This window comes from Canis lupus, chromosome 26, assembly GCF_011100685.1.
Source record: "Canis lupus familiaris isolate Mischka breed German Shepherd chromosome 26, alternate assembly UU_Cfam_GSD_1.0, whole genome shotgun sequence".
Taxonomy (NCBI): domain Eukaryota; kingdom Metazoa; phylum Chordata; class Mammalia; order Carnivora; family Canidae; genus Canis; species Canis lupus.
The window spans coordinates 423,511-448,135 of NC_049247.1; the positions used below are offsets into that span (position 1 = coordinate 423,511).

At 49.6% G+C, this 24,625-nt stretch overlaps 3 protein-coding genes and 1 long non-coding RNA gene across 15 annotated transcripts in view; 2 read left to right on the plus strand and 2 right to left on the minus strand.

The window, feature by feature from the left end:
• Nucleotides 1-597: 597 nt before the first annotated feature.
• PGAM5 (PGAM family member 5, mitochondrial serine/threonine protein phosphatase) lies at nt 598-8,597 on the minus strand. Of its 5 annotated transcripts, none has more exons than XM_038574630.1 (7): nt 8,375-8,591; nt 7,615-7,802; nt 5,860-6,075; nt 4,266-4,391; nt 4,099-4,187; nt 3,865-3,995; nt 598-1,599 (listed from the first exon to the last, which is right to left on the minus strand). In XM_038574630.1, exons 1-7 carry the CDS (start codon nt 8,563-8,565, stop codon nt 1,449-1,451), a joined length of 1,092 nt encoding a protein of 363 aa, XP_038430558.1. In that variant the 5' UTR covers nt 8,566-8,591; the 3' UTR covers nt 598-1,448. The 5 variants fall into 5 exon arrangements, with proteins under 5 accessions (XP_038430558.1, XP_038430556.1, XP_038430559.1 ...); XM_038574628.1 differs by having other exon boundaries at nt 3,865-3,998; XM_038574631.1 differs by having other exon boundaries at nt 3,865-4,018.
• An 81-nt stretch (nt 8,598-8,678) lies between these two features.
• On the plus strand, nt 8,679-20,678 carry LOC119866125. The gene is made up of 4 exons (XR_005379045.1): nt 8,679-8,836; nt 18,024-18,258; nt 18,447-18,579; nt 19,061-20,678. It is a non-coding gene; the product is annotated as an uncharacterized LOC119866125 (long non-coding RNA).
• On the minus strand, nt 11,502-21,579 carry PXMP2 (peroxisomal membrane protein 2). 3 transcript variants are annotated; one of them, XM_038574636.1, is made up of 5 exons: nt 21,414-21,579; nt 19,826-19,942; nt 18,076-18,238; nt 14,538-14,657; nt 11,502-11,847 (listed from the first exon to the last, which is right to left on the minus strand). In XM_038574636.1, the coding sequence occupies exons 1-5, from the start codon at nt 21,533-21,535 to the stop codon at nt 11,779-11,781; spliced, it is 591 nt and encodes a 196-aa protein (XP_038430564.1). In that variant the 5' UTR covers nt 21,536-21,579; the 3' UTR covers nt 11,502-11,778. The 3 variants fall into 3 exon arrangements, with proteins under 3 accessions (XP_038430564.1, XP_038430562.1, XP_038430563.1); XM_038574634.1 differs by lacking the exon at nt 11,502-11,847 and adding an exon at nt 12,942-13,363; XM_038574635.1 differs by lacking the exons at nt 11,502-11,847; nt 14,538-14,657 and having other exon boundaries at nt 17,007-18,238.
• A 220-nt stretch (nt 21,580-21,799) lies between these two features.
• Nucleotides 21,800-24,625, plus strand: part of POLE (DNA polymerase epsilon, catalytic subunit) — a 52,674-nt gene continuing 49,848 nt past the window's right edge. For 4 of the 6 annotated variants that reach the window (XM_038574611.1, XM_038574616.1, XM_038574612.1 and 1 more), the window contains exon 1: nt 21,800-21,945. In XM_038574611.1, coding sequence (XP_038430539.1) covers nt 21,884-21,945 — 62 coding nt within the window. In that variant the 5' untranslated portion in view covers nt 21,800-21,883. The remainder of the gene's footprint in view (nt 21,946-24,625) is intronic. The other 2 variants (XM_038574613.1, XM_038574614.1) reach the window with 1 other exon arrangement.

Consider the following 24,625-nt stretch of genomic DNA (forward strand, 5'->3'; position numbering starts at 1 on the left):
CAAGACCTACCTCCTGCTCCTCGGCTATATCCCGTGTGGGCTCATTTTCCACTTCCAAAATGCTGCCCTGCTCCTCAAAGGTCAAGTGAAATTCTGCCATCAAGGCATATTTTTGAAGGCAGAACAGTGAGGCAGCTGCATAAACCCCTTAAGGGAAGAAGGAAGGGGACCTGCCACCTCCCCCTTCGGGTGTGTGGGTTCGAGGGTCCAGGGGTCAGGCTCAGGGTGGGACATGAGGCCTGGGTGGCCCTTACCTTCCTGGGCCTCCTTCACACCTGAAGTCAGAGATGTGTTGCCTGTTAATTCCATGCTTTAAGAAGTTGGCACAACCCCTGGCTTACTTTGTCCAAACTGTTTCTAGAAAGTGGTGTATAATTGATGCCTGTGGAAAACCATTTATCTAGCTCATATCCTGAGTCTGGGCCTTGGCCTAGTGAGTGGGCAGATGCCCAAGGAAGCTGTCAACTCTGGGAACACAAAAACACTGGGAAAGAGCTTGCTGCTACTGTGGCTACAACTGTTCCAGCATCTGGGGCTGCCGTTTGTTGCAGTACATGGGCTTTTATTTTCTTTAAAACACTCACAATTAATACTTTGAAACGTTGGTAAAATAAAATTTTATTTTGCAGTTATTTCCAAAGTTAGAGAAATGGATTAAATGTCCCAATCAGTTGTACCGATTGCAAAAAATGTTCATAACCACTTCATAGAAATTGTAGTTTCTCCTAAGTTAACAGAATATTTGGGATGGACACATCACATCTAAATAGTTTAATCCATAAGCATAAAGGATAAACAGCCAGAGGCAAAGACTGAGCTGTTGAGTATTTTATTGAAATAGGATGCCCTGCTGTCCCATCAGCATCCAGCCACCTCCCCCACCTGCTAAATGTGGCTGGGTTCAGACCCAATGGTGTCGGGCAGGACTCCAGACTGAGAAACTGGTTATCAAAGCAGGAAACCAGATGAGAGTCTTTAGTTGACAAATATTTAAGTGGTAAAAGGCTCTTAAAGAATGTAGGATGAGTTCTGAATGGAAGTGCTGGCGGCCCTCCTCGGAGTTGAGTGCCGGGACGGGCTGTGCCAAGGAGCCGGGAAGGGCCCATGTGGCCAGCTGTGGGAGTGACTGAAGACACCCATGTGGACTGACCGTGGTCCCTGCACATGGCATCGGTGAGGCCTCATCCTGGTAGACAGGGAAGGAAACCCCAAGAGGGAAGTCAGGCTGCTCTGCTCAGAACAATTCCCTTTTCTATCCTGGGCTGCCAAGTATGGACCCAAATACCACATTTTAGATACTTGAGATATTTGTACTTTCTCACTCTCCAGGAAGAGTGCAATGTAACCACAATGCAGCCTGTGGAGGGAAGATGGGGAAGGAACCATGTCCTGGGTGACACCCATGGGAGCCACAGGGGCTAGAGGAGAGCAGGTCCTCCAAGCAGCTCTCAGGAGCGCGATATCTTGTCTGGAGGCATGAACCCTGTGTCCCCGAGGGTCCTGAGCGCCACTCGGCCATCTGGCCGTACCACCAGGTGGGTTATGCTGCCATTGTTGAGAGACAGGCGGAGCCAGCCTTCAGGAGGGAACTGCAGTGCCCTGGAAAGAGAAAGAACATGCTAGAACAGAGGGCTCAGCCACCAAAACAGGCTGGGGTCTGGGCAATGCAATAGCCCCCACCCCAGTTAGGGTCTCAGAGATTTTCTTTTTCTTTTTTTTTTTTTAATATTTTTTTAACTTTTATTTATTTATGATAGTTGCAGAGAGAGAGAGAGAGAGAGAGAGAGAGAGGCAGAGACATAGGCAGAGGGAGAAGCAGGCTCCATGCACCAGGAGCCCGACGTGGGACTCGATCCCGGGTCTCCAGGATCGCGCCCTGGGCCAAAGGCAGGCGCTAAACCGCTGCGCCACCCAGGGATCCCCCTCAGAGATTTTCTTGGGGCTGGGACCCATATAGCCAAGTCTGTCCCTCCTGTTTTTCAGCAAGGGGTCTCTCAGAGGACAGAGCTACTGGGCTGATGATCTCCCATCAAATCAAGGGGGATGGGGACAGCCCAGCCCCTCTTTGGGTCAGGGGATTAACCCAACTCCAGATGTGCATGTGAGTCAGAAATACATGGCTTCCATTGACTTCTTTTTCCAGTGTAACCAAAAGGGGGCAGGGGCAGCCGGACTGTGCAATGGACCCATTCCTATTCCACTCTTGCCCAGGAACAGGGTGGTATAATCCACAAGCCCAGAGCCTTTCCTTGTCCTCAGGAACACTTTTTAGGTGCAGTATTTGCTGAAAAGCCCAGTATCATCATGGCTTCCCCAAGTCATCAGACATCCTTTGTGCCCTAAATGGTAAGGGGCATCCCCTTGGCTCACTCTGCAGCCACCATGGTGCTTTTTAAAGTCTTCTCCTTGTGTCCCTCACAAACTCCAAAATAACCTCATGTATTGTGACAGGGATGCTCTGGTTCCTTCTAGCCCTTTATGGCACACAGGTCACCTCTACTCCAAGTCCCCAATTCTGATTAGTTTTCAGCATTGGGGTCACTTCTAGTGGCTGCTGGGGTCAGCCTGTCACAGGGTGTTAGATTATGGCGTTTCCACGGTGCAGAGACATCCAGAGCAGCAATGAGGGTGGTGCCGGGGAACAGCATGTGCTGAGCACAGGAGCTCTGAGACTATGCCCTCTGGAGGACATGAAGTGCTGAGCACTTCAGAGTGTGTGGAGGCCTGTCTGAGGCTCACCCCTCTTCCCCAGCAACACTCCACCTGGCCTGGAGCCCTGTGACCAAGCTGAGAAGCCTGACTCCTGGCATCAGTGTGCCCCCTGCCTCGGATGCCCTGGGCTTCTCACCAGAGGCCGTGCATGGGACATTGGAGGGGAAATGACCCCGTTCCTGCCAGCCCTGGTGAAAGGTCCAAGGATCAAGCATGGTGAGCAAGGACCCTGGGCCTACATTTGGATAGTCCTGTGGGCCAGCCGGTGGGCTGTGTCCTGTCCTGCCCTGTCAGACTCATCACAAGAGGAGATCCCTCAGCTGTTAAAATGCCCAATGCACACTTTCTAATGGGTCCAGGGGGTGTCTGGGATTCCAGTTACTTCAAATTTTTCACTAAGTGAACTTTGGTTAAATACATAAGCACCCAGCTGGCCTAACTACCTCCAAGGGCCTTTGGTACATGGCTGCTACTCAGGGCAGGCATCACTCATGAGGGCTCTGGAACCTCCGTTAGTGCCAGGAAGTGAGGCAGGTCCAGAGGACACAGAAGCCTCCTGGGGGCCCAACAGCCAATGCTGGGGCAGCCAGTGCTGGGGCAGCCAGAGCAGTGAAGGGACGAACATGGTGATGGGTTCTAATCCACAGTGCTAAATACAGATCTATGAGTCTATAATCCTACAAATAAACAGAGTAAGAGTGAGGTCTTACAGAAGGATTTCAAATAACAAATGACAGACAGAAATGCAAAACCACCATTAGGTGAGCACCACCACTGTATCTGTTGTGGCAGGAACTCCCAATGGGCTAAAGTCAGTCGGTATAAATCAGAGGGACAGAAGATTTGCACTGTCTCCCAAGACGCTTACAAATCACTGAGGGGGAAAAACCGACTGTACGGTGTGAAGTCCAGCGCACAGTGCCTGAACCAAGTGACCGTGTTAGCATCACCCAGAATGTGCCACTGACTTCTCGGGCACCCCGACCTACCCTGGACAAGTGGATCACATTTGTGCTATTCCCGCCATAAATACACGATCATGGAAAAACTCCAAACTGACATTCTCCCAGAAGGCTAAGGTCTCCAGGGAAGAGGCACTGGCACAGGCTGGCAGGAAGGATGGTGGGCCAGGGAACCTATGTCACCCCTCACCGGCACACGATGTAGCGGATGACATTGGCATGGCAGATGAAGATCTCGTAACTGTCTTCCTGCTGCTTGACATCTGCCCGATGGATGTAGTTCCGGAAGGCGGCCTCAATCCGGGCTCCATCTTCATAATACTGCTGGGGGCAGAGCAAGGAATCTTAAGGATGGCCACGGCATGCAGGCCGCAGGGCATGCAGGCTGCAGGTCGGGGGGGCTCGGGGGGAGTGGGGCTTTTACCACAGCCTCTGGCTTCCAGTGGGACACAGGCGGGTCGGGCTCAATGGGGGCGCCTTCCCTCAGCAGGTCTGTGCTGACCTTGCAGACACCTGTAAGAGAAGCCGCAGCTAGGTGCTGCCCCTTCAGGACTAGCCACCCAGTGTGCCCTGGAGATGCGGGGCACTCACCTGGCAGGTGCTTGCTGATGATGTCACTGGTTTCTATGGCTCGGGTCATAGACGAATGGACAATTTTATTAAACTTCAACCCCAAGCTTGCAAGTCGGAGCCCAGTTAGTTCAGCCTGTTCACGACCTTGAAGGTGAAAAACACCAGAGAATTATAGGTTGCTGGAGTTCCTCTTTTGTTTACTTCAGAAATACTCCAGTCCTTTACCAAGTGCCCTTACGGCTGGGGAACAAGACGGGCAGACCCTCCTGGGGTTTGGCCCTAACTAGGGGCCAAGCATTTGACAGGTGGAAACAATGAGATAATGCAGTTACCTTTAGCTCCATACAGAAGGAATGTTAATGACCAAGGTTGAGGATCCCTGAGATCTGGGATCCTGTTCCTATCTTTGTGTCCTTTATGCCACTTTTAATTTTGTCCAAACATGGAGTTGCAACGTGCCATGGATCGACCAGTTGTGCATTATCACAGATGTCAACACGTAAAGACCAAATGGCCTCAGCATTCACTAAGTACAGTCTGTGTACAAATACAAATCTTTTTTCTCAAATATATATTTTAGGGATGCCTGGGTGGTTCAGTGGGATAAGTGTCTCCCTTGGACTCATGATTTTGGAGTCCTGAGATTGAGTCCCAAGTCAAGCTCCCTGCGTAGCAGGGAGTCTGCTTCTCCCTCTCCCTCTTCCCCTCCTCCCGCTTGTGCTCTGTCTTGCTCAATCTCTCAAATAAAATTAAAAAAAAAAAATATATATATATATATATATATATATTTTAGAATCTAGATGAAAATGCTCTCAGAAGGTCAGTTTCAAGTGCATGTAGCACTGAATGTGCACAGATGGCTAATATCCTATCCAACAAAGACATCTTTAAAAATGTAAACCTTATCTCAGACCACCCTGTACTTCCTCTCCTAGGAATTTCTTCTACAGATATGCTTGCACATGGGCACAAAGACCACGGTGGAAGGGCATGCCCCGCAGTGCTGCTCACGATGGCAAGAAACTGCAATAAGTAGCACTCCTGCCAGGGAGATGGTTAGAGCTATCACTCAATCCTGTCTGTTTACCATTATGAAGCAAACTTTAAACAGATCTGCAAGTGCTGAATAGAAGGATCTTCAGCAACAGGTTAAGTCAAGCAGAACAGGGTGCATGGGCTATGCCACTTACAGAGCATCAGGGAGTATAGAACACCTCTGCTGTGCTTTGGGTCTGATCACCTGTGAGATCCACCATACATTTTTTAAAGTTGAGGAATTTTTTTTTTCAAGGATTTTATTTATTTATTCATGAGAGACACAGAGAAGCAGAGACACAGGCAGAGGGAGAAGCAGGCTCCCCACAGGGAGCCTGATGCGGGACTCGATCCCCGGACACATGGTCATGCCTTGGGCCAAAGGTGCTGCTCAACTGCTGAGCCACCCAGGCGCCCCTAAAGTTGAGGATGTTTTCAATGCCTGTCTTGTATCAGTTAGGTTGCTGATCACTGTTAATGACAATTCTTGAATCTGGGCCAAGCCCCTGACACAGGTCCAAAGGGGCCCAGCGTCACTAGGACAAGTGTCAGTTGGGGCTTGAGTCCCAGCACATACCCAGGGGTGTTAGAGTGCGGTCCTTTTCCAGGGAGGCATCCATGTGGTACTGGGAGTGCCTGATGAGGAAGATGTGTCGTGTGGCCTTTGCTTTGCAGTGGTCCAGCCTGGACGCCAGTTCTTCTTCTCCAGAGTCTAGGTTCCTCTTCCGCAGGTTGACCAAGGATAGTGGTTCTCGCCTAATGTTGAAATATGAGAGGCGTGTCCTTGTGATCTCTGCTCACAAATCAGAATTGAGTTTTTTTGACTAGACGGTATTTCCGTCTTGGGAAAGCGCAGGGACAAACAATACCCTCTGCCCTCTGCTGTGGCCCCTAAGAGCCCATCCTCTTAGAGCACATCGCATTTACCCAGAGCGGAGTGCCAGGCCTGTTTGGGGTGATCAGTGAATGAAGTGGACAAATGAAGCTCTCATGCAGCTTGTGTTCTAGTGAAAAGAGACTGATAAAAACAGCCAAGTGATAAGAGATGTGTAGAAAACGAAACCAGGTACCAGGAAGGGGTAGCTGGGGAGTGCCCACAAAGCTAGTGTGGCCATGTTGAAGCAGAGCCTGCAACTGTGCTGTCCAATGCTAGATACTGGCTGTGTGGCTACTTAAATTCAAAATAATAAAGATATTACTCCATTTCCCCAGTCACACTAAGAACATTTGAAATGGTCAGTAACCCATAGGATAGTGGTGATCACATTGGATAGCGAGGAAGAGAACATTCCTATTATTATGAAAAGTCTATTGGATGGCACTCCTGGAAGGTTGAGGAGCTGAAGAGGTGGTGGGGGGTGAGGATGGGGGGCAGCACCAGTGAAGATGCCGAGAAACAACCTAAGATTTGGTTGTTGGAAGACAGGGATGTCTGGTGGCTTCCAGAACGGAAATTTGAAAAAGCTAAAGGTCTGTGGTATGGGCTAGGAAAAGAGCATCCCCAGCTGGGACAAAATGGTGGCAGGGTAAGTTCGGAGGAGAGCAGTGGCAGCTCAGGGGTCCTGCTGGGCGAGCCTAGGGTGCCCTAATACAAAGAGGCTGAGATGCCACACAGGAGTCCAGGGCTGAGCCAGGGATGACACATGGGGACTACAGGCACACACATAGGAAGCCTAGACTGGATGAAATTCTCCAGGAAGAGGCTGGACATTTCATCAGATGAGGCTCTAGAACTTTCCAGCACACCCTCCTCCTTCATAAACCCGGACTTGGTGAGCAAATACAGTGTGTCAGCTTCCACCAACAGAGCTAGAATCCAGTGCTGCTTCAAATACATACTTTATTCTCACAATGAATCTGTTTCCTTAAAAAGAAATTCAGAAGACTGTATGAAATTTGAAAAAGAGAATATGACCCTTGACTGAATCATGAGAAAAACAGACAAATCCCAACAGAGGGGCAGTCTTTAAAATTCCTGATTATCAATATTCAAAACTGTCAAAGTAATCAAAACAAGGACAGTCTGAGAAACTGTCACACCCAAGAGAAGCCTGAGGAAACACGACTAATTGTCAGGTGGGATCCTGGAAGAGACAACAGACAATAGCTGAAAACTGAGGAAATCTCGAAGTATGAATGTCAGTCAATAATAACAAACAGATATTAGTTCACTGATTGTGGCCAATACACCATACCAGTATTACAAGGACAGTAGCCTTAGCAGTAGACAAAATCAGGGGTGGAGTATAACTCTTAGTAGCTTTCCGATTTTTCTGTAAATCTAAAACTATTCGAACGTTTTTTTAAATTAAAGGTTTAAAACAAAGAATACCTATGCAGTTCCTGATAAAACGAGGCTGACAGTAAATACTAGTTCTGTGCCCCTCGTTCAGAGTAAAGTAGTAAGGAGTTGGGATTGGGTGAACCATCCCACAATGACCACTCCCAGACTCCAGAGCAGAGCCGTCCGATAAGAAGCACACCACCAGCAACAGACGTACTTTTAAATTTCCAAAGAGCCTACATTTAAAAAGAAAGGGACAGGTGAAATTACAAAAATCCACTTTATTGAATCCAACGTATCAACAATACTATCATTGCGACACAGAAACAGCATAAAAAACCTGCACTGTTTGGTTTTTAAACTCGAATTCGTTAACATCAAACAACACTAAAAAGTGTTTCCTGATCAGAGGCGCCACTTCCCAGGTGCCCCATAAGCACGCGTGTGGCCACGCATGACAAGACCCGGAGGCGCACGTTCCTGTCCCACGTGTCCTCGCCCGTCTTCCAGCAGAGAGGCTCCTTCGAGGCCCAGGCCAGCACTGAGGGCCCCACACCCACCCTGCTCTCCGCCCTTAGGCATCGTCCAATCCGAGGGCTCCCGGCTGACAGCCCGAGTCTGGGCCGCGCGCTGTCCCCGGCACCGCTGTCGTCCAGGGCGTCCGCCATCACGGCCAGCCGCGCGGCCACATCCGGGAGAGACGTCCACCCGCGGGCCCGCCCCGCCTGCCCTCTGCGGAGCCGACCCCCACGGACCCAAGGCCCTGCCGCCCACCGGCCCCGCGCCCGACGCCACCGCGGCCCCGCACCTGTCCCAGTTGGGGTCCCAGACGCCCGGCCCGGGACGCGCGGTCCCCGCCCACGCCGGCGCCTCGACCACGCGCGGCTCCGCGTCCCCGCCCGCGCGGGGCTTCCCCACCGCCACGGCGGAGAAGAGCACAGCTGCCGAGCCCCCGGCCAGGCCGCAGGCCGCTAGCTGCAGCGCCTGTCGGAACGCCATGCCCGCCCGTCCCGCGCCGACCCCGCGCCGACCCCGCGCAGGAACTCACGGCTGGACGGCGCGCCCCGAGGGACACGATTCCTCAGGGGTCCGCTTCCGGCCGGCCGGCCGCGCGGGGACGGAAGTCCCGCCCCCAGGGCCAGCGGGGCGGGGGCTGGAGGGGAACTTCCTGGCCAGGGGTGGACAGCTTCCGGGAACAAAGTGGAAGAGGCGTACGGTGCGACGGTTCTGAGGCCTTTTCCCAGATTCCGTGCTGAAGTCCCTGGGGCAGGTCAGTCCTGCCTTCGAGCGGCGACGTTACGCGCGGCGTCTCCGGTTGGCGTGGCGCTGCGCGTGTGGAGCCGCCTTCCAGGGCACAACGGGGGCACCTGAGCTGGCGGAGGGCGTGTGTGTGTGAGGGAGACGAGGCCGCGGCGCCAGTGTGTATGAACGTGTGTGCGCGCGACGGGCCATGGGCGAGTGTGTGTGTGTGTGTGTGCGCGCGCGCGACGGGACTATGTGTGAGAGACAGGGCCGGGGCGTGTGTGTGGAGAGCGTGTGTACTGGCTTGTGTGACCCGGTCTCAGTGTGTGCGCGTGGGTGTGTGAGACGACGGGCGAGACCACAGCACTCCTTGGAGAGGGGTACTGGAGGGAGTCCCAGCCTCGAAGCTGCAAGGAGCTGGGAGGCGGGAGAGCCTTATGGATAGAATTCAGGATTCTAGTTTAAGTGAACTGGGAAACCTCTGCAGGGTTTGTTTTTACTGTGGTAAAACACATGTAACAAAATTTACTGTCTTAACCATTTTTTAAAAAGATTTTATTTATTTATTCATGACAGAGAGAGAGAGACAGAGGCAGAGACATAGGCAGAGGGAGAAGCAGGCTCCGTGCAGGGAGCCCAAGGTGACACTCCATCCTGGGACCCAAGGATCACGCCCTGAGCCAAAGGCAGATGCTTAACCGCTGAGCCACCCAGGTGTCCTGTCTTAACCATTAAAAAAAAAATTTTTTTTTAAGTAATCTACACCCAAGATGGGGCTCAAACTTACAACCCTGATGTGAAGGGTCCATGTTCTACTGACTGAGCCAGCCAGGTGCTGCCCCACTATCTTAACCAGTTTTAAGCATATAGTTCTGTGGCATGAAGTACATTCACACTGTTGTGCAACCACCACCACCACCAACCAGCTCCAGAACCTAAATCTTCCCAAAGTGACACTCTGTCCCTATTGAATACTGACTCCCTGACTCCCCCAGCCCATGGTACTCACTATTCCCTTTTCTGTCTTTTGGATTTGACAAGTCTAGGGACCTCATGTAAGTAGAATCACACAGTATTTGTTCTTTTGAGACAGGCTTATTTCACCTAGCATAGTGTCCTCAAGGTTCATCCACATTGTCACATATGTCAAAATTTCCTTTTTAGGGCTGAATAATATTCCACTTTATGGATGGAACACATTTTGTTTATTCATCTGTCAATGGACACTTGAGTGGCTTCCATCCTTTGGCTACTATGAATAATGCTGTGAACATAGGTGTGCAAATATCTCTTTAAGTCCCTTTCAGTTTTGGGGGCATATGTACCCAGAAATGGAATGGCTGGGTCCTCTTCGTAGGTTTTTAAATCAGGAATTGACATGATCTGACTTACATGGTGTCTTGAACCCATACATTTATGCCTACTCCTTCCAGAAGGTTGCTTACTAAAATGATAGTATAAAAATATATATATTTTTAAGTACACTCCACACCAGCATGGGGCCTGAACTCACAACCCTGGGATCAAGACCTAATCTGAAATCAAGACTCAAGATACTTAACTGAGCCACCCAAGTACCCAGTAAAAACATTTTAAGAAGAAAAAAAAAAAAAAAGACAAGCCCATAAGAAGAAATAAAAAGATTGGTTGACAAAATATTGGAAGCTGGAAATCAGATCATTTTTGACCTGAGAAGATGGAACATCAGCCGCCAGCATTGCAGGAAGCCAAGAAGCAAGCTCAGTTAGTTCAGTGAGTCTGGGAGAATCTGGGAGTTATAGGCAGTAGCCCCACCTCTGAGGAAAGGTGTGGGATTGAACAAAGGTTGACTGAAAAACCTGTAAGAGGCTGTCCTCTATACTCCCTCTGTTACCTGTATCTTCAGGTGAATACCTCACCTTCATCATGGCAGAAGACTTTCATTCCAGAGGATTTAAACCAGAAGGACTATGGCTTGAGAACACCAGACAGCTGAGATTAGGATGCATAGTACAGCTGAGATTATACTAACAGGACCTCTTTTCCTCTAGTTAGCTACAACAGTGTTGGCCACTAGACTTATACCATGCTCTACTACAACCATGACCCTTCCCCTAGGCAAAAAATTAAAGAATTCTTCTCTGGGGAAACAGGCTAGTCTAAGAGAAAAGGCCTCAGTTACTCAAAATGAGTGATCTTCAACAAAACTGGCTCCATGCTTGGTTAGTCCACAGTGAAGGCACTGCCTGAATGGCTGACTCTTAAGGACTTAGGTACAATCAGTAGACTTTTGGGGAAATCCTGATTGGAAAAATAAAGAGCAAAACAAACAGGAAAAAACACCCGTGAACCCTGAGAAAATGGCATATGAGACAAATTTTTTAAATTAAATATAAAATTAAGATCCAAGGGTATTGTATCCATAAAACAAGAATGGGATACTGAAAATGAAAAAAGGTGAGTAGGGTTAACAACAAAAGAGCAGTAAGAGCAGAAAAAAGTCAGCTGAAAGGGTGGCATACACTTCTCCTAAGGCCTCCAAATGTCAAGGTAAAGTCTTGTTCTGGAAGGGCCCTTTCCCAGTGGCTCCACGTAGATAAGCAATAGCATTATAGATTTTACAACTTTTTTTAAAGTAAAAAAGTCTGCGGGCAGCCCTCTGGCCACCCATTTCTACCAAAGTGACAAAAGTGTTTTAAAAAAATCACTACAGAGAAAGCTACATTATAATTTATTGCCATCCTAATTCAATTCAAGGTGATAAGAGAGAGGTCAACACTGCTGTATTTTATGATTCTAAGGCAGCATTGCCTGAAGACAGTTCCTGACTTTTTAAAACACAAGATTCTTACATTAAAAGATTTCTGTTTCTCCATCTTCATTCACATGATCCGGAATCAGATAAAGTTATTTATTTCTGTTCCCTCACCCTAAGCAGGTGGGTCCCTAGACCCACATGGGCAGTGCATCTGCATTCACTCCAGGTCATCTTCACTTCCCCAGAGAGGCCAGGTAGATGTACCAGAACAGAGACACCAGGTTCGCAAAAAGCACTCGGAACTGCCAAAGAGAACACAGACCACAGTAAAGTGAAGCCCTGACCATATTTACTACTCACTGATCTCCCAGGACAGCTCATTCACTGGTCAGTCCATCTGCCCCCTATTGTATTCACGGAGCCTTTATTTCATACAAAGCACTGTGCTAGAGGGGTGACCAGGACACTATGCCTAGCAATGCTACAGGCCAGTAGGGAAAACAGACAATAACTGTCCCATATCCTTCTTCACTGAGCACCAGCTCCAGGCTCAACTTCTGACCCCAAGACTGGCCATCATGCAGCGGTTTCACCCAGCCCATTGGTGATACCCCTCCCCCCAGCCCAGACCATTACCCTGATTCGATGATCTGATGGATGTACTTCCACCTGATGCTACCTCCCTGGCATATAAGCTCCATGAAAGTAGGAGTCTGTTCTATCTTATTAATCACTGTATCCCTAGAGTCTAGAGCAGTGGCGCATATAGTAGGTGCTCAGTAAATATTTAATAAATTCCACTGCCTCTTGACGCTCACCTGCAACCACCTTTTCCTTTTCTATATGCATTAGAATCCATGGCCCAAAGCCTTTGTTGCCTTTCCTTTCTGTTCCTTAGTTGTCCTCCCTGGAGAAACTTCCATCCTCCCTGATTCCCTGGAGCCCTATGCCCAAGAGGGTCTTCAGTTAGCTCCCTCCACTATTCTCTACAAGTTTACCCTATCTTTTCTCCTCTCAAGACACCCATCCTATCTCCTCTCTACTCAGTTTGGCCCTGACCTGCCCTCTGCCCTCCAGAGTAAAGAGGTATAGAAGGCAGTCCCCAGTGTACAGGCATCTCTCTCCTGTCTTAGGAAAGAAAGGCCTCTGCCTAAAGCACCTCTCTGCTTATGCCCAAATCCCATGCCTCCCTTTTTAGGGTACATATGGCCTCTCCTAGCTTCAAAGCCCTCTCCCATAATTTCTCCCCATATCTTCACAAATTTTTTTAAATATATTTTTTTAATTTTTATTTATTTGTGATAGTCACAGAGAGAGAGAGAGAGAGAGAGAGAGAGAATGAGGCAGAGACACAGGCAGAGGGAGAAGCAGGCTCCATGCACCGGGAGCCCGACGTGGGATTCGATCCCGGGTCTCCAGGATCGCGCCCTGGGCCAAAGGCAGGCGCCAAACCGCTGCGCCACCCAGGGATCCCTCTTCACAAATTTTCTGATAGAATTTTGCAGACTTCTGATTTCTTTTCTTCATTCACTACTCAATTCATAGCAGTCTGGCTTTAGCCCTCATGGAGCCACTGAAATTGCTTTTGGGAAGGTCACTGATAAGATCATTGTTAAAGCCAATGAAACTGATTTTCATTTTGCTTTAATCCTGCAATATCTGTGGTTGTGTGTCACTGCCTTCTGGTTTTCTGCTACTCCTTGATGCGTATGGTGTGTGTGAGAGAGAGGGAAAGAGAGACCCTGCCCCTCCCTTCCTCTTCCCATCCTTCCAGTGGAGCTGTTGTTCAAGGGAGTTCCGCCCAGGTCTCTCTCCTCTCTAGAACAGGGGTGAAAACAAGCAGGTTACCTAAATAGTGTGGGGAAAAAAAAAGCTTGAGGCTGCTGTCCTTGGAAAGGTCTGTTTGAGAGGCTAGCCCTTACTTGGAGCTTGGGAACTTAAGAGTTCCTAAGGGTTCTCACCTTTTTCTTGGAGCTTGGGAACTTAAGAGTTCCTAAGGGTTCTCACCTTTTTCCAACTGATAAGAATGGCTCCCTATGCCTAGACTGCTTGCTAAAACATGGGTCATGCTGAGCACTTGCTCTCTTTCTGGGAGTTTAGAGTTCTGATACATGCCAGGCAAATGGTGCCTACATGACCAGCCTTCCCAAAAAACCCTAGGTGCTGTGTCTCTACAGGGCTTCCCTGGGCAGAAACATGGCCTACGTGTTGCTGCATTTTGGTGGTGTATGAGAGCTTGCTGTGTGACCCTCATGAGAGGGAGGGAGCACAGGAAGCCTAGAGTGGATTCCTAGGATCTAGTTGTATAACCTTGCTTTGAGGCTGTAATATACCCAGGCCGTGCGCATGCAGATATGCCAAAGCCCTCTACCAGATCTCCAACTTTGGGTATGGTCTTAGGGCCGGACATAGATGAGCTGTACTTGGTGTATAAACGCAGTGCTCAGCCTTACCCTGGTAAGCTGTTCCTGAAGCTTAGAGTCCCTCCAGGCTCCCACCTTGCTCAGATCAGGGGTTCGAGGTGTGGCATACAGGGCAGTTTCAGCAGCTTGCCTCAGATCATGACCTACCTGGTGCCCAGACATGCTGAACCCCATGTGCATGGCACCCCAAGGGCTGCTCCACCCCCATGTCCCACTCTCTGCCAGGGTGCGCTCTGATGTCACTGCAGGTGAGGCTGCCCTTGCCTCTCCTGCACATCCTGCTTGAGCACTGACACTGCCTGGAAACTGTGTGAACTTTCGACTGACCCACAGGGCCAGGCACTGGCAGTACCACATCCTTGGGATATCCAAGCTGTTCCTGGACTGGGGGCTTTTCAAAAACATCTCTGGGACTAACAGATGAGGTGTGGACACCTGCTTCATCTCTCCAAATCCAGAATTGCTGATTCTGGGCAGAGAGAAAATCACCAATCATTCTAAGCAAAAATAAGGCTGGTAGTAGAAGATAAGGCCCCCTCTGGTTCTGCATGGTGCCAGCTGGCCCTCACCTGCAAAGGGACGTAGTTGATGTTGATGAACTGCACTGGGGTCCAGACTCGCCAGTTCATGCACAGTGCTGGCCAGAAGCTTCTCCTTATCTGGACAGCGAAAGCAGCTGTCTCTCTCCCCTGGAAAGGAGAGGAGTATGGATGGTGAGCAGTTGCTACTGCCATCAAAACAAGCTGGGGTTGCAAGGTCTGGAGGGCCCCAAACCCTAACATGATGATTTTTAAAACCTGGATTTTATTCAATTTGTACGTAGACAGCACACCTGTGTGCCTAATTAGTGTTGCAGCTATCAGGAGCCAACCGCATGGTTGAGAAATCAAGAGTGAGATAGCCCACTTGCTGACACTGTACTGATGGCCCTCATGGACTTTCATCACTCTTTACAGAGCTGACTGAATGGTGGGATTTGTGCTGCTGGCCAGGGGCAGCTATTTATGGCTCAGCTGTCAGTTCTCAAAATAATCTAAAAAACTGATGGATTTTTCAGGCAAAACTTGAAGTGTTTAAAAATTGAACCCCAATAAATTGATTCTAAAAGTAAGTGCAATACTCTGGTTTCTTTTCAGATTGTATAATCTTTTGCCTTTTAAAAGATAAGAGCATAAGAATAGCCATCTTGAAAAAGAATAGCAAGGGGAGGCCTAAATCACTAAAAATTTAAAAAATACTTTGAAATGATGGTAAAAGCTAAAAAAAAAAAAAACCCACCATACCATGGAAATCAATAGAATTCAGCAAAAGATCAGAGGTCCAAATAAAGGCCAGCATGTATGGGAATGAGAGAGTGATAAAGTGGATGTTTCAAAGTACAGGAGATTGTTCAATAAATGGTAACAAGACAATCTGCTATTAAATGGAAAGAAACAAGACAAGTATATCTCCCACATATAAATAAAAAAGGATACTAGACTATTTCTATTTATCTGTTTATCAAAATGTACACAATAAAATCATAAAACAAACTATAGGAGAATATTCCCAGTATTTTCCTTGAAGGAAGCCCACAAAGGAAAAGAATGACAGATTTGAGTACATATATTTTTTAAACTCCTGTATGGAGTAACACACTATAAATAAGCTTTATTTATGTAACTTCAAATGTTTAACTTTATCTGTAGCTAAAAGACAAAAACTTGAAAAATGGGAAAAGTATCTGCAGTCTGTATTTGGCAAAGGATTGAGATCCTTAATATACACAAATATACAAATCAGTGAGAAAAAAGCAAACACTGATAAAAAATAAACAGTTCATAGAAGAAATACAGCAAGCATATAAAAAGTTCAATCTCATAAGTAAAGATGTATACGTTATTTTTTATGTGTCAAATTGCAAACTATTTAAAAGAAAAATACAATCATGGTTATCAAGAGTGTGTGGAAGCCAACCACACTGGACAAAGCTGCGAGGGTTAAGTGCTCTGGGATCATAAAGCCTGGGTTTGACTGGACTCACAGGCTTGCAAGTTATGGCAACTTATGCTGTGGGCCTTAGCTTCCTCAAATATGGGGTTGACTTGCGGCTCAGATGACACAAAGCACTCAATGCAGAGCTTGGAACAAGTGCTCAATAAATGTCAGTTGTCTATACTGTTCTGTACCACTGCAGGAAGGACAAGCAAGGACAGCCTTTTTGGACAATTCTAGGAATTAACCAAACAGGAATCCTTACACAAAAGAGACAGGCAAATGGTGGAATACTGTGCAGTCCAGATATGGTATCTGTGATCAAAAAATGCTGGACGTTGACACAACACAGGGAATAGGGTCAATGATATTATAATAAGAGTTGTGGTACACATAGTGTAATGTATAGAGAAACTGAATCACTGTGCTGTATAACTGAAACTAACATAACATTGTCAACTATATTCAAATTAAAAAATTTTTTTGTTATTTTTTTAAAAGATTTTATTTATTTATTCATGAGAGATACAGAAAGAGAGAGAGGCAGAGACACAGGCAGAGGAGAGAAGCAGGCTCCATGCAGGGGGCCGGACATGGGACTCGATCCAGGGTCCCCAGGATCACATCCTGGGCTGAAGGTGGCGCTAAACCTCTGAGCCACCCGGGCTGCCCCTTAATGTTTTTATTTTATTTTATTTTATTTTATTTTATTTTATTTTATTTATTTTATTTTATCTTATTTTATATTTTATTTTATTATTTTATTTTATTTATTTTATTTATTTATTTTATTTTATATTTTATTTTATTTATTTATTTTATTTTATTTATTTTATTTTTTATTTTATTTATTTTATTTTATTTATTTATTTTATTTTATTTATTTTATTTATTTATTTTATTTATTTTATTTTATTTATTTTATTTATTTATTTTATTTATTTTATTTTATTTTATTTTATTTATTTATTTATTTTTATTTATGAGAGACAGAGAGAGAGAGAGAGGCAGAGATACAGGTAGAGAAACAGGCTCCATGCAGGGAGCCCGACATGGGACTCAATCCGGGGTCTCCAGGATCATGCCCTGGGCTGAAGGTGGCGCTAAACCGCTGAGCCACCCAGGCTGCCCCACCCCCCCAATTTTTTTAATGCAGATGCAGAGGTATCTGTAGTGTGTGTGGTATAATGTCCCACATATATCATTTATTTGTTGGGTACTTTACACACTTTGCTACCTCAGATTTCCTAAGAGCTTCTCTGACACTTCTTTTTACTATCAGGGATTCATTACTAACCAGTTAAGTTGAAGCATCTTTCCTGCTTCCCCCCAGGAATGCTTTAGACCACAAGAGGTGTTCTCAGGAACAAAAACTCAAGATGCTGTTTCAAAATAAAACCTGAAGAAGGATTTACCTGCTGTGATTGGTTGGAACAATTACTTTCAGAGCAGAACATGACACATCCAGGGTAACACATCCAGGGTATACACAGTGAATGGAGAGATGGGTGGAGGTGCTAGTGAACTGGGAAGGGACTTTGGCTAAGCACAGTGAACAGACATGCCTGGTGATTAGAGGTGAACACACCTCTCATGTGGTGGGTTTTAATGTTTTAAGTCTACGCTGATACGTTAACCTCTTCAGAGCACTTGTGATGTTCAGGCATTGAGTTAGCATAGGCTTCTGCAATACCATCAGGGGCCTAAAATTTCTGTTTCATGAATCTCACGGACCCCCTTCTGAGAATCCTGTTTATAAAATAAAATATATCAACTACACTACTGTACTGAAATATACTTTTCAAAATATTCAGGAAAAGAATCCTAGACCAGTAGATGTGCTTCCATATTAACCTATTCAGTAATGAGCCTTGAAGGCAAGTACGAGGAGTCACAGAACAAAAGATATCCTGTCGAGGATAAATGATGTGTGATATCAAGATATTTGTGACTTCTTACTGTGGACCAACACTTACTGCCAGTACAACTGTGGTTTACGTTGATGTTTATACACAGAGAAGTGAAAAATTTCAGTTTGAGTGTACTGAAAAGTTCACAGACCCTCTCAATTCCACCCACAGATGCCAAGTTAAGAGCTGCTGTGCCAGACAAGGAGCTATGGCAGAGACCAACCTCCAGGAAGTTCATGATGAGGAAGAACAATAGCAGGAAAGCTGGTGCAAAGAGGAGGCGGTCCAGGAGAAGCCTCTTGACCCCAGCCAAAGGGACCTCAGGAGGAATCCAGTGTTCCATGAAGAGGTAGAAGAAGTGATTCAGTGGCCCTGTGAAGAAGAACCTGAGGGCCCCCCGGTGATGGTGAGCAGGACTGCCATTCTCTGGATGTACCCTTCTTGGTCCAGCTTCACCTCCATACCCTGGAGTCCTAAAACCTGCCTTCCTGGAGTTCCCCATCACTAACCACACAGGCCTGTGTGGTCCTTCTAGAAAACAAGCTCTCTTTGAGAGCTTCAAGAATTTTTTTTTTTTTTTTTTTTTGTCTCCAGACTTGTTCCTGCCTTGGATCTCTAATCAGTCTCTACCTAGCCAGCTCCTACTCAACATTGTCAGCTTGGAGACTTTGTTCATGATTTTTCTGGACAATGAACCCACCGCTCTCCCAGCCATTCTCTATTCCAGGTCCTGTTTCATTGTCTTGATAGCATGTATCACTATGTCATGATCTCATTTGTTTAGTCATATGGTGCCCTCTTTGTCACTTTTGAGGTAAATGTCACAAGACACAATTGTGTCTGTCTATTCACTGCTGTGCCTGCAGTGCCTAGAACATGGCCTGGCTCAGAGTAGGTGCTCAAGAATAAAACCTGGTGCTGTGCATTGACTTGTCTGTACTGCTACTATGTATTTCAAAGTGTAGAGTACCTGGGACAGAACTGAACCCAGCCACTCCGTCTCCTGGTGCAACAAAACTGTAACTCTGTAAAATTCAGCAATAAAAAGATGGGCAGGGACCCAGGGGTCTTCCAATTTTTGACACTGGAAGTCCTTACACCAGTGGTTCCCAGCTGTTATTTCCTATCCTGCCACACATTAAGTAGCCTAGAGCAGGGGTCCTTAGTGGGAGAAAACAGAATTTTAACTGTACTTATTCTTTTTTTAGTGATCTCTAAACTGTGAAGCTTGACCTCATGACCTCGAGATCAAAAGTTGCATGTTCTACTGACTGAGCCAGCCAGGTGCCCTGAGAAGGAACAGAAGTCTTGAAGATGGAAACTGAGTGGATAAAGCCTCCCAGGGATTCTGACATGCTCCCTCCTTCCCGGGTGATTATGGCTTTAACTATAGTATAGAAACTTGTGATGACTGCAACCAACATGCTTACAAATACAAAGTGATATTTGTGAACTTTAAATTGAAAAAATGACTCATGTTGCAAAAGACTTCAAAATAATCCATCTATACAAAAACTATTGTTGGCCAGAGAACTCAGTGTGGATTTAATTGGTAAAACTCCTGAATCTCTGTGGTCTCTGCAATTCCAAAAGTGGTTCAGAACTGGACATTTTTCAGGATACCTAAGTATTTATTTTCTGGATGTTTACACTATGAAAATAACAGAAACAACTGGCCATATTTGAGTCCATTTTCCTTTTTCATGGTCTTTGTGTCTTGAAATCTCATTTAGGTTCAAGTGAGTTATCTGCTCTCAAATCTCTCAGCCCAATGAAGATAGCCGCTCCCACCCATGCAATTCAAATGAAAACCATAAAACCAGTTCACATTATCCACCATTCTGGTTTTTTCCCCATGTTACTTCAGTGCTTTTTAAAAATTATTTTTCCAAGTTAGATTATTTCAGAAAGTTGGTCTTGATACCCTAGCTTTGTTACAATTAGTTTTCTACTGGGTCCTTTATGGAACTCACCCATAAATGGCGTATCTGAGAGGCCCACTGACATCTAGCTTTTGAGAGCAGTTTTCTTTTTCCCGCTTCTTCTCAATCATCTGAGCCAGGAAATTCCCAAGTGCTGACAAAATGCCACTGTGGACAGAGATATAATCAGAAAACAGGAGCAAGGGACGCCTGGGTGGCTCAGTGGTTTAGCACCTGCCTTCAGTTCAGTGCATGATCCTGGAGTTCCGGAATCCAGTCCCACGTCTGGCTCCCTGCAAGGAGCCTGCTTCTCCCTCTGCCTGTGTCTCTCTGTGTGTCTCTCATGAATCAATAAATAAAATCTTAAAAAAAAGAAAAAAAGAAAACAGGAGCAAGCAGCAGAAGTGTGTCATTCCTGCATGTAATCAGCATAGCTGTTCTGAGATCATGGTGGCATGGGTGGAGATAGGTCCTTTTTTTTTTTAAAGGCAGATGCTAAACTGCTGAGCCACCCAGGGATTCCCCGCCCCCCCCAGATGAGTCTTTTTTAAAACAGCCCCAGTGTAAGGTCCCTACATCGAAAGGTGGAGACAGTAGAACTTTACACACACGCACCCTTAACCTGTGGACTGTACCCATGCCAGTGACCTGCATGTGATATTGTACCACAGTGTTACAAAGTGTTACCAATGGGGGAAAGTGGGCAAAGTGTACAAGAAACCTCCCTGTATTATTTCCTACAACTGAATGTAAACCTACAATTACCACAGTAAGAGTTTCAGTAGAAAGGTGGAGACGGGCCCAGGTACTCCAGGGTTTGGTCTGTAGCTACCTTCTGATAAGCTCTGGGCACTTAAAAACTCCAAAATTCTTTGTATGGCGGATAAAGACCTTTTTGATCTGCTTCCTGCCTCACTGTTAATTTTCTGCAGCAAGGCAGACCTCCTCTCCACTGCTCCATTATTGGCTTGCTCCTCCCGGAGGGCCTTTGCACTTGGCACCCTCTGTCCAGGGAGCCTGTTCCCTTCCTTCAGGTCTTTGTTCAAATGCTGCCTCCTCAGATAAAACCTACCGACCACTTATCTGTGTGATCTATTTATCTGGCTTTTCTCTACTTTTTCAATAGAATAGAAGGTCCGCTGAGGGCAGGGACCTTACTTCACTTATTTGCTGCTGATGCTGGCACACCGGGGACATGCTGTACGTATTTATAAAAGGCTGCATTTAATAAAAAGGGACGAACTTATAAAACTAACTAATTAAGCTAACGAGGGAGAGCGACGTCTCATAAAAACGTTAGAACCCGGATTTAAAGGTGCAACGGAGCAGTCGACCCGGGGGCCTTCGGGCACCTTCCTCCCAAATTCAAAGCCGCTAAGACCACGAAAGTGCACACAGGCCGCCCCGCGGGCTGCGGCGCTGGAGGCCTGGACCCGCACAGGCCATCGGGCTGCGGCCGCCGGTCGGGGGAGAGCTGCAGGCGGGGCACCTGGCTATCCGGGAACCACCGTTCAGAACCCGCCCACGAGGAGCTCTCCGGCCGGTCGGGGCAGCTCGCCTTCTGCACCCCCATTCCCGCGGCCGGCCGAGCTCCGGGCATCCCCCCCGCCCGCCCACCTCCGCGGCCGCTCCTGCCGACCTGGTGGCCGCCTTGGTGAGCACTGGGTAGAGCCGCAGGAGGCGCAAGTACTGGACGAGCGCCCGCCGCAGCAGCGCCCGAAGCCCGGCACCCGCCCGCAGCCTGGACGCCGCCGGCGCCATCGCCTCCCGCTCCCCACCGCTGCGGACCCCGACCCCGCCTCACGCCCGCCGGGCCGCGGGGACTGCCTCACATTTCCCGCCCCGCTGCGTCCCGCAGTTCCGCCCCCGGGCCGCCCCCGCCGTACGCGCCGGGCGCGTCCTCACACTTTTCCCGGAGTCCCTATCCGGCCACGTGTCCCCGCCCCCCGCCCCCCATCCGGCCCCCGCGCCCGCGGCCACGGGAGTTCGCGGGGGGCGGGGAGCGGCGAGCCTGCCGATTGGGCGGCAGGCGCTTCCGCTCTCTCGCGAGGCCTGGTGGGAGCGCGCCAAATTTCTCCGGGAGAGCTGCGGCGGCCTCGGCGCGGCGCGATGGTTTGGAGGAACAGCGGCCGGCGTCGCGCGGAGCCGGGCCCGGACGGCGAGGCCAGCCGGTGAGGGGCGCGGGGAGGGCGACGGGAGAGTGGCTGGCGGGCGGGCGGGCCTGCGTTCTGCGGAGCGCGTAGCCGCGGCGGTTTTCCGCAGGCGGCTCCCAGCGGCGCGTTCCTCCTGGGCTAGCGCTGGTTGCCGCGGACGGAGTGCTGATGGCGACTCCGGGCGGAGCAGGTACAGCAGCCTCCCGTGGTTTGCAGAGCCGGGCCGGGGAGAGCGACCCCGCTGGGTCACGGCGCGTGCGAACGCTTCTCCCTCACCTCTCTCCCGGCTGGCTGCGGGGCGCCGTGGAGCTGTGAGGGGACCTGGAGTGTGTGTGCGGGCGGGGGAGCTGTGAGGGGACCGGGAGGGGTGTGAGGAGGGGGGGGCTGTGAGGGGACCGGGAGGGGTGTGAGGAGGGGGGGGCTGTGAGGGGACCAGGAGGGGTGTGGGGGGGGGCGGCTGTGAGGGGACCAGGAGGGGTGTGAGGGGGGCTGTGAGGGGACCAGGAGGGGTGTGGGGGGGGCTGTGAGGGGACCAGGAGGGGTGTGAGGAGGGGGGGGCTGTGAGGGGACCAGGAGGGGTGTGAGGTGGGGGGCTGTGAGGGGACCGGGAGGGGTGTGGGGGGGAGCTGTGAGGGGACCGGGGGGGTGTGTGTGGGGGGGCGGCTGTGAGGGGACCGGGAGGGGTGTGAGGAGGGGGGGGCTGTGAGGGGACCGGGAGGGGTGTGAGGAGGGGGGGGCTGTGAGGGGACCAGGAGGGGTGTGAGGAGGGGGGGGGCTGTGAGGGGACCAGGAGGGGTGTGGGGGGGGGGCTGTAAGGGGACCAGGAGGGGTGTGGGGGGGAGCTGTGAGGGGACCGGGGGTGTGTGTGTGGGGGGCGGCTGTGAGGGGACCGGGAGGGGTGTGAGGAGGGGGGGGGCGCTGTGAGGGGACCGGGAGGGGTGTGAGGAGGGGGGGGCTGTGAGGGGACCAGGAGGGGTGTGGGGGGGGGGCTGTGAGGGGACCAGGAGGGGTGTGGGGGGGGCGGCTGTGAGGGGACCAGGAGGGGTGTGGGGGGGGGCTGTGAGGGGACCAGGAGGGGTGTGGGGGGGGGCTGTGAGGGGACCAGGAGGGGTGTGGGGGCGGCTGTGAGGGGACCAGGAGGGGTGTGAGGGAGGCTGTGAGGGGACCAGGAGGGGTGTGAGGGGGGGGGCTGTGAGGGGACCAGGAGGGGTGTGGGGGGGAGCTGTGAGGGGACCAGGAGGGGTGTGGGGGGGGTTGTGAGGGGACCAGGAGGGGTGTGGGGGGGGGGCTGTGAGGGGACCAGGAGGGGTGTGGGGGGGGGCGGCTGTGAGGGGACCAGGAGGGGTGTGAGGGGGGCTGTGAGGGGACCAGGAGGGGTGTGAGGGGGGGGGGCTGTGAGGGGACCAGGAGGGGTGTGGGGGGGAGCTGTGAGGGGACCAGGAGGGGTGTGGGGGGGGTTGTGAGGGGACCAGGAGGGGTGTGAGGAGGGGGGGGGCTGTGAGGGGACCAGGAGGGGTGTGAGGTGGGGGGCTGTGAGGGGACCGGGAGGGGTGTGGGGGGGAGCTGTGAGGGGACCGGAGGGGGGGTGTGGGGGGGAGTGTGAGGGGACCGGGAGGGGTGTGGGGGGGGCTGTGAGGGGACCGGGAGGGGTGTGAGGGGGGGCGGCTGTGAGGGGACCAGGAGGGGTGTGGGAGGGGGCTGTGAGGGGACCAGGAGGGGTGTGCGGGCGGGGGAGCTGTGAGGGGACGGGGGGGGGGGTGTGGGGGGGAGTGTGAGGGGACCGGGAGGGGTGTGTGGGGGGCTGGGAGGGGTGTGAGGGGGGCGGCTGGGAGGGGACCAGGAGGGGTGTGTGGGCGGGGGAGCTGTGAGGGGACCAGGAGGGGTGTGGGGGGGGGGCTGTGAGGGGACCGAGTGTTTTGTGCCCCACAGGGGCCTGGACTAGGGTCAGTGAGCGCTACCCAGCCCCACCGCCCGCCATGCAAGCTTTGTGAATAGAAACAAGTGAACCGATTGATCGATCAGGTCGGTCGAGTAATGTCTTTCAGATAATGTATTCGTTGCAGAAGTTCACCTGTAGACAACAAAAAGTACATATATTCTTACATCGTGTTGATCTTTAATAAATATCACAAATGCTGTTTGTTGAGTGTCCAATGTGAACAAAGAATCCTGTCTATCGTATGCATATGACTTGTCACTGCTCGTTTTTTTTTTTGGCAAAACTAGAATCCAGTCCAAATTGGTCATCAAGATTCTTGCTTTTTTTAGTACCCTGCTGCCAACTTTGCAGTTTTCATTGTTTCTTACAATATGCATCAAAACCTCCTATGGTAGATATGTTACTTTTATTTTACCAAGAAACAAACTAATAATAAGTTTGAACGCTGTCACTTTAGAAATAAATAAAAATACAAAGAAACAATTTCTTTGAGTTAGTTGTAGATTCTTAGGCAGTTGTAAGAAATTACACAGATCCCATGCACTCATAAGCCAGTTTCTCCAAGTGGTAATGTAGTTTACTAGAGCACAAGGTCACAACCAGGAAATTGATGCTCATACACTGAATGGACACTCGTTATGTATTATGTGTGTATTTAGTTCTGTACACATTGTGTGTTTCTGACCCTGGCCATAATCAAGACACAGAATAACCCTTTTGTAGCCATGTCCACCTTCATTCCTCCCTCTTCTTCATCCA